We start from the raw sequence: 8468 nt of genomic DNA on the forward strand, positions 1-8468 counted from the left end.
GGGCCTCTGCCTTCCTTAGCAGACACCTGTCTTTCAAAACCGAGACAACAATACGTACCCCTGACATTTTTTCTACTGCCAACTGAAATCACTCAACTGATTATCACTAACCCTGTTACTCAACAAACATGTATCAGGCCTCAAAAAGTTTCATTCTAACTTAAAAACTGGGAATAATAAAAAGCAGGTAGTAGGTTCAAGCTTCCAAGCCATAATCGAGTCATATTAAAATACCAACACAGCTCTCAAGAAAGCCTCTTTCTTACAAGCTCATGAGACAGCGCAATGCTTCTCCAATGCATTACCTGACTCTCCAGCCCTTTTGAAGCATAAACATTCCTAAACAGTCGTACTGTTGTGGTCTGATAGCCCTCTCCTAACCCTGCCTCTAAGAGGCAAGCCCTTCTGGTCCCTTCCAGGACAGCTCCTCCTCTTCTGTCCTTCTGCCTTCAGCCATACACTCGGTTCTGCAGTTTGTAGCAGCCTGTCCTGGTTTGAAAGACAGGTGTCTGCTAAGGAAGGCAGAAGTCTCCCTTGGAATGGCAGATGCAACCCCCTTCCCTCCTTGTTATAATTTTTAAAATCAAGGGGGCTTTTAGGCAAAGATGTGGGAAATAGGAATAACAGTTCTTTACTGTTATATATCTCTATGTGTATAACCAGTCAAACAAACAGCAATAACTCTGGCAGTAACAGCGAACAATCCCAAACCCAGTGCCAGCCTTCTCGGCTGTCGGGCCCTTTCCCCTCGGGTGCAGTTCCGCTCGCAGCCGGCAGGGGCGCTGGCGGCTCCCGGTGAGCAGGGCAGGTGCGATGGTTCCCCCGCGGCTGCAGGGGGCGCTCCGGAGCGAGCTCGGGGAGCACGCGGCACGGGTGCCCCGGGATCCCGGGAAGGGATGGAACAAAGGCTTCACAAACCCTGGGCAGCCGATCCCGGTGTCCGGCCGGACCCTCGGGAACAGCAGGCTGGAACGGCAGGGACGAGCACAAATCCCGGGTGGCAGACGAGATGTATCCAAACTGCGGTGGGAACCCCCCGGAGGTCTGGGCAGGCAGGGTGAGCAGGGCTACAACGCAGCGAAGGCTCGAAACAACGGCAGGGGCAGGGCGGCCACGGCCCAGCTTCCAGCGGGGCAGGGAAGGTGGGCTTGGGATCCCAGGGCTTCTCCAGTAGAGAGGAAAAGCAGACTCTCTCTCTCTCTCCCGCTGAGACCGAATGCCCACACACCCAGGTGAAACAAAAAGAGCAGCCAGGTCTTTTGTTCTTCTTAAGCACCTGGCCATTTGTTCCCCTAGCAACATGTATGGGGGAAAATTTCTTTAACAGAAAAAAAAAAACAAAAAAACCCCCAGGGGAGCTCCTAAAACCCCAACACAGCCCTCAGAAGCTCTTCATCCTTAGTTTCACGAACAATTCCTACTTCCCTGCAGTCCAAAGCATCACCATTGCTCCTAATTCGTACAGTGAATCAAGCACTCTTATCCCTCTTTCTCCCACAGCCAGGCCATTTCCCCAAAGAAAAATTTTCTAATTCATCACACCAGCACCTCTGAGCATCCACCTCAGTGAAGTGCTGACCTCCTGGACAGCTGATCTTGGGTCAAAACGGAGAATCTGCTGTGTTAAATAAGGAGGCCTCAGGGACAGGTGTGTGCAACCTCTGCCACAGACCTCACAAAGATGAAACAGCAAAGTGGAATTGGGTCATCTTGAATGCCAACATAGATTAGAGAAGTGCTTACCTATCAGTTGGGATTAATCTGTTGCATGAAGTCGAGGGAGGCATCCTGTATTACAAGGCAGTACACCTACACATGCAGTGAATGACTTCACACAACTCTCACTCTCCTCCCTTATGCAGGAAACACAGGCTTTAATTACTTTCTATGAGTTGGCTTTAAATTTCAGTATCAACAGTTCCATCAGTTTCCCAGGCATTTGTTCCTGCAAACTCCCCAGCCTGTTCCAAAGCTTAGGAAAAAAAAATGAATTAATTAGTCTAAAATTAACATTCTTTTAAATTATACTCCTACCTGTAAAACTAGTACATGTTTTCATGATTTTTCATTTCAAAACACAAAACTTAAAACTTTATCTGAGAACATCTACATTCCCAACGTTACTGCAAAAGCAAAATGTGTTGAAAACATTGAGAGCAACTGATAGAAAGATTTCCTTTTCTCCAAGATTAAAAGCATTGAGACTCACTTTTCACAAGCATTACTGCTTAATGAGTAATGCAATCTATCACATGATGATGTTAATTTAAAAACAAATGTGAATACGAATTATTCTTCATTAGCACAGGTAAGTTAAAAGCTCTGTGATAGGGGCAGCTTATAAAGCAGAATGTGAAACTCTGGTTGTTTCCATAGGCACTGCCCTCTCTTCTTTGCTGGAGTAGTGCCTAAAAGGAGGAGAACCTGCCTCCAATGGAGCTTTACCTATTACATAAACAAATCACTATAGGATGGTGTATTCCTTGTCAAGATTTGAAGGCTGCAACCACACTGTGCTATTTATCCAGCAAGTCTGGCATTATGGGATGGCTTAACTACATATGCATGGGACCCTTTTAATGAGCGATCCTGCCAGACACAGACAGGGCTTATTCGGATTGCTTAGCCCTGGTGGTCCTCTTGGGTCTTCTGACGAACACGGTCACTCCTTAAGCTGGACTCCTGCTCCTGCTCTGCTGCTGAGGAACCCTGCGTTTGCTGCAGGCACGAGTGGATCTGACAGACAACTCTGACACCACACTTATTCCTCCCTGGGCCAATTCCTCTGCAGAAGAGACACTAATTTACCTCACTGCAGCCAGCTGCTCTGCCCTGCCTGAGCCAACACCATCCTGCCTGCAGCAGCTGCAGAGGGGGAAGATCCCAGCCCCAAGCACAAGCCAGTGCCAGCTGCAGCCAGTTGGATCCCCCAGCACACCATCAGCACCTCTGGCTCCCACAGCACAGCCCTGATTCATGCTGGCTAAGCTCAGGGTTTATTTTTAAAATTCAGATACTGAGGGTCACTTTCTCCTTGCTTCAATTCACCACAAGTAACTTGACAAGAAAAGTCACACAGAAATGATTATTTGGGGATTTCTGCTTTCATGCTTTTAATTCAGTATCCTCTCTAAACAGAAAAATTCTTCTGATCTTTTCAGTATCCTCTCTAAACAGAAAAATTCTTCTGATCTTTTCTTTGAAAACATTAAACACAAACTCTGATAATTCATCCTTCAAATCCTGCAGAAGGATCTTTCACATATGTATGAAGACAGACAGATGAACAATAGGGAAGCCATTGTCCCAAAAGCTCTTGTACTACCTCAGGGATAAAAATAACACTGCTTATTACAAAGAAAATAATCTGAACACAGCCTGTAGTTTACCTCTTTCACAATTTATTTTTCCTTATCTGTTTTGATTCAAAGCCTTGGCACTTGTTGGGTTGGAAGGCATATGCCATACCTGTGGCTACCAGTGCAGCAACCTCACAAAGAAAAGTATTTGAAGAATTTATTTTTGGAACTGAGTTTTAAAACAAAGACACTAGTTGTTATCAAAACCAGTTTCGGTAAAAGGTGAATCAGTCTTGAAGTTCATGGAATTACTGCAGTCCTTTTTGAACATATTTCCTATTTTTCCAAATAAAACTCCAGAATTAATTAAAACTAAAGCATATTGGAAAAGGAGTGCGGAACATGCACTGGGTTCTTGACATTGCTATTTAATTCTGGACAAACATGCTGAGGTGTTCATCTTTTGTAGTGTAGTAAAGATGAAAACACTACAAAAATGACCCCCAACAGAACGGCCTTAAGTGGACTTTCAAAACTGGGAAAATGATGCCATGTTTCCTTTTTACTTAAGAAGAACCTGCCATAGAGTGCCAGTAGAATTAAATATGAAACCTTCAATACAGATATACTAAAGGTGAATACATGCATATAGCAAAGACCCACAATAAAATGCAAACCTTTATTTGAATGAGGAGGGTGGCTAAGGGCATGGAACATAGACTTGCAGGCACCTAGGTAAGGTGGAAAACACCCTACATCAGGTCAGTGTGTGAGGCCAGGAGCACTGAGTCACACCATGAGTGCACAGCAGGCCCAAGGAGAGGAGCTCTGCCTACACCTGAGGTGGCCAGGATGCATCCAGTGGAGAACAATGCTTTGCATGCCCAGCCCTTCATGGAAGCTTCACAGCAGACCCCAGTCTGGGCTGGGTAACAGCTCCTGGAACTGAGCCAGAACCAGAGCCTGCACTGGGCATGCCAAGGCTGTCCCTGCTGCTGGGCAGGGGGCAGTGCCCCAGCTCCTGGCAGAGTTTCCTGTACACCTCCTATCAGGTGTTCTCCAGGTCTAGGGACTCTGTAAGCTGCAACTTGTACAACAGAACCTGCAGTGTGTGGCACTGCAATGAAACGGTGCTGTAAATGTGTAAATTCTACACCTGTAACATATTCCATTGAAGTGTTCAAATAATTAATATTAACTAGAACGAGGATAATTAATTATACTAGTAAGAAATAATGACAAGATTTTGGCTTTCTGAAGAGCAATCTATTTTTAAGTAAGACTTTTGACTTCTCCTTTTACGTGAAAGCGTGGCTTTTCTCCTACAGGGAAGAAATCTGGAACAGACATTAGAAATACAAGCGGGATATAAAACACAGAGCACAATAAACAATTTGGACTTCAGAAATCTCATGACACTTTTTTTCTTATCAACAGGCTCTAAATTCACAGCTGAAGTGGAGTCAGTTCAAAACTGCATGCCCTTCAGTTCATCTGCACCCCCACTAGATTTTAGTGTGTACTTGTTATGTCATAGTAATGGCTGGATACATCCAATGAGTCTAAATTTATTAAACAAATGTGGTTTTTCAGATAATGCTGTGAGATAATGACACAATTTTCAGCATTTCATAAAACAAGTACATGTTAATTACACCCTACAGTACAGAAAATCAAGATGGACTATTTGTTCTGATTTGTGCATGTTAGTTCTTTGACATTCTATAATCTCCTTTCTTCTAAGTTTGCTTTCACCTGAACAAAGCCTAAGAGTGGAGGACCACAGTGAGAAAAGAAACAGATGTGTTCCCTTTAAGATTGTATCAGTGGGTGGAGAGATCCACTACAGTCCTTAAAATGAAACTGCTGCTCTTTCCAGTGTGAAGATTCCCCTGCTGAGACAGGTTCCTTACAACTGAGAGCCAGTGTAAACCAACAGTCATCAAAGACTGGACCCTGGCCTCCACCCGTTCCTGGCCAGCTCTCCCACTTCACTGCCACTACCCCGCCATGCTCAATACAGGAATTTGTGAGGCTTCACAGAGAACCAGCTTGAGAAAAAGATTTGGGTTTAAACCAAGCTTTTTTTGTTTCTACTTGGGGGTGATTTTACCCCATGCCAGTTCCTCAGTGCAATTTACTTCCTGGCTTCAAAATCATTTGTGCAGGTTCAATGCAAGGTGTATGAGGAAATGACAAGTGGCCTGAACCTGGCAAAGGTGGCACTTCTCTCTACAGAAATGCAGCTCAAGCTAATGAAACTGTACCTCCACTGAGCTCCAAATGCCCACCTGCTACATCATACCTGGAAATATCTGGATTCATGTCGTCAAGTCCTTACTGGCCTCTGCAAAAGGAACCTGAAAAAAAAACCAAAACAAAACAACCAGAAAATTAAGCAGGCCCAAGCAATTTCTGGGTGCACATACACAACTAATTTGCAGGGACCCTCTGCAAGGGTCATCATATCACACCAAACACCATGCCTGTAATTCTCTCAGGAGTGGGTAGCAAGCTCATAGAACTATCCCCTACTCATCTTAGACCTGAAAAATTAGTGTACAATAACATTCTAGCTGCATTTTACCCTCTTGCAGAGGAACTGGCTATGAATTAGGGTCTGAAGATTCCCTGAGGGATCTTTCATTTACAACTGCTTCTGAAGTCTGGACAAATCATGGTGACCTTGGTAGGTGGCAACCCAGCCACTACAGCTCAGCTGTGAGGTCCTTCAATCTGCTGCAAGCACTGGTCACAAACTCAACTCGTGCACTAGTTCTGTGCACAGTGCTCTCCAAAAAGAGAAGTCCCATGGGCTTCTACCTTGGAAGAAAATGAAACAAGCTCAGGCATGTGCCCAGATGGCTGGAGCCTTGTCACCTGTAGCTGTATTGACTAAACACTCCTTTACCATAATCACTTTTCACAAGCAGAATTAGCAGGTTTGCAGTTTGATTTTTGTGTATTGAGCCCACATAAGCTGCTTCCTAGAATAATGCTAAAATAAGTGATCTACAGAGGCTTTCACTTCCTTCCCCACCCTGTATTGTTCTCTACCATAAACATGTCAGAAAACAAAAATTTGGACAGATCTCTGAACCTGAAAGCAATTTTCTCCCAAAAGCTCTGCAGGGAAGAGTCTAGGGTATTATAAAAGCTAGAGTTATAATACAGAATAAAAATTTAGAAAAACAGTATCAATTTTCTTGTTATATATCTCAAAGAACAGAATGCAGTTGGACTTTCCTGACACCTTTTTGCTTCTTGAGCCTTCTTGGGCTCATGAATATCATCAAAGATTCTCATTTCAGAAAAAATCTGAATTGCAGGAATGCCTGATTTCGTTATTTTTGTGTTTACTAGACACTGCCAGGTTTATAAAAGATGAGCTGTTGTCAAGATACTGATTTTCCAGAGCTCATGCTCTCCTTCAGATCAGACATAATTTAAGTTCTGCACTCAAAAGGACATCAGAAACTGTAAGTGGTGTTCAAAAACCCAGTAAAAATGTGCTCCATCAATCTGGACCTCATGAAGTGAAGAAAAGGATTCCGTCATGAGGAGAAGTTTTAAAAAGAAACCTTCTTTAGCTCTATTTCACCAAAAAAGCATATACCAGGAAACTGAACTTTTAAGCCTGTGATGATGCCTGCATGAGTACACAACCTCGGGGCTTTGGAGTTCAGACAGGTCGGTGTCCCCAAACAGACTCGGGAGGCAAGAGCAGATAGTTTAGACATCCTCAAGCACCACCGGTCTCTCTTTTGGCAATGCAGGGTCTCTCCAGACACTGTCCAACAACATGGGAAAAAGACATCAACTCAGAAGAGTTTTTATTTTGACTGGAGCTGAAATACAGAATTAGTTCCTTAAGCACAACATGTAAGGTTGGCAGCAGGAATCCAATCTTTGCCACATGTGAACAGAGAAGCCAAGTCTCTCGTAGTTACTGGTGTGACAGACAGCAAAAATAAAACCATTTCTGTGGATTTTGGTAGACTATAACAAAAGGACAGGGCAATAATAATTTTTCATTGCAGGTATTTACTCTCCTTCCTGCCTGGAAGCAGCTGTCAAGCTGCAAAGTCTCTACTCTCTGCTTTATCTCCTTAACATAACTCTGACATGAGATGGGAATTAGATTAAGAAAATTAATATTATACACGAATTTCAACTGATTTTAACAGCTAATAACCCTCAGCAGCTTTGAGTCTCAGTCAAAAGCTCTTTTGGCTTAACATAAGATGCACTTTTCAATTTTGGCAGCTTCTTTGCTGCTCTGAACACAAGCATCTCACAAAGTCTGTTATCTTCCAGTGTACAACCCCAGGGTTAAAAAAAGCTTTGTCCTTTTTTTTTTTTTTTTAAACAGAAATACAGAAAGAATTCCCCTGCATTTTCAAGCCTCATGGCTATCTTGATAAACCTGAGCTTGTAGATTCATCAATCACCAGCTGAGTCTCACGCTTCACCCCAGTTCCCATTGCTGGCTGACGGAGAGGTTGGTTCCTTCTGAGGACAAACTTCACCACGTGTGTTCTCTCACACACACCTTCCATCTGACTTTGACAAAACCTATCTCACTAAACTCCGTATTACACTTTCAAAAAAGGAATTACCTTTAGATGATGATGAACTGATGTAGATAAAGATGCATTTTCCAATCTGGCGAGCTAAAATTCAGCTGTCGGACTGCAAATTAACACCGGTCTGTTCCAGAAACACTCACCTCAAGCCCTGACACCTGACTTTACTCTTATCCCACCGCCTTTACCTCCTAAAACCTACCAGCTGGTCTGGCTCTAAACGATTCCAGAAGTGGAATTTGCTGTCAAGTATCTGATTTGAGGTTTTCGGCAACTCCAGTCTAAAATTAGGGTTGGTTGGTTTGGTTGGTTGGTTTTTTGTCGTTATCCTACCTGAATTTTGATCGTTACACAAATCTTTCTAAAAACAATTCAAATCACAAACGAAATACCTCAGCCTCCTGCCCAGCTTTGCCGTCCTTTTCTGTGGGAACAGTTTTCATTGCCAGCAGGAAAATCTTCCCTCAATTCCATCGTTTTTCTTGCCAAGCGGTAAAAGCGACACCTCCGTCCTCGGCCCGGGCTGAGCGGAGCCCGCCGCCCCCGGCCCGGCCCCGCCGCCCCCGGCCCCGCGCTGCCCCCG

General features: G+C 44.0%; 1 protein-coding gene across 6 annotated transcripts in view; it reads right to left on the reverse strand.

The window, feature by feature from the left end:
- Nucleotides 1-8468, reverse strand: part of LOC121662267 (ceramide synthase 4-like) — a 46487-nt gene that overhangs the window by 34116 nt on the left and 3903 nt on the right. Inside the window, exons 1-2 of one of the 6 annotated variants that reach the window (XM_042023233.1) lie at nucleotides 8391-8400; nucleotides 5605-5659 (exon numbers count right to left, since the gene is read on the reverse strand). In XM_042023233.1, coding sequence (XP_041879167.1) covers nucleotides 5605-5624 — 20 coding nt within the window. In that variant the 5' untranslated portion in view covers nucleotides 5625-5659; nucleotides 8391-8400. The other 5 variants (XM_042023234.1, XM_042023236.1, XM_042023237.1 and 2 more) reach the window with 5 other exon arrangements.

This window comes from Corvus kubaryi, unplaced genomic scaffold (assembly GCF_017639235.1).
Source record: "Corvus kubaryi isolate FWS band 111438036 unplaced genomic scaffold, C.kubaryi_AGA036_p1.0 37241, whole genome shotgun sequence".
NCBI classification, from domain to species: domain Eukaryota; kingdom Metazoa; phylum Chordata; class Aves; order Passeriformes; family Corvidae; genus Corvus; species Corvus kubaryi.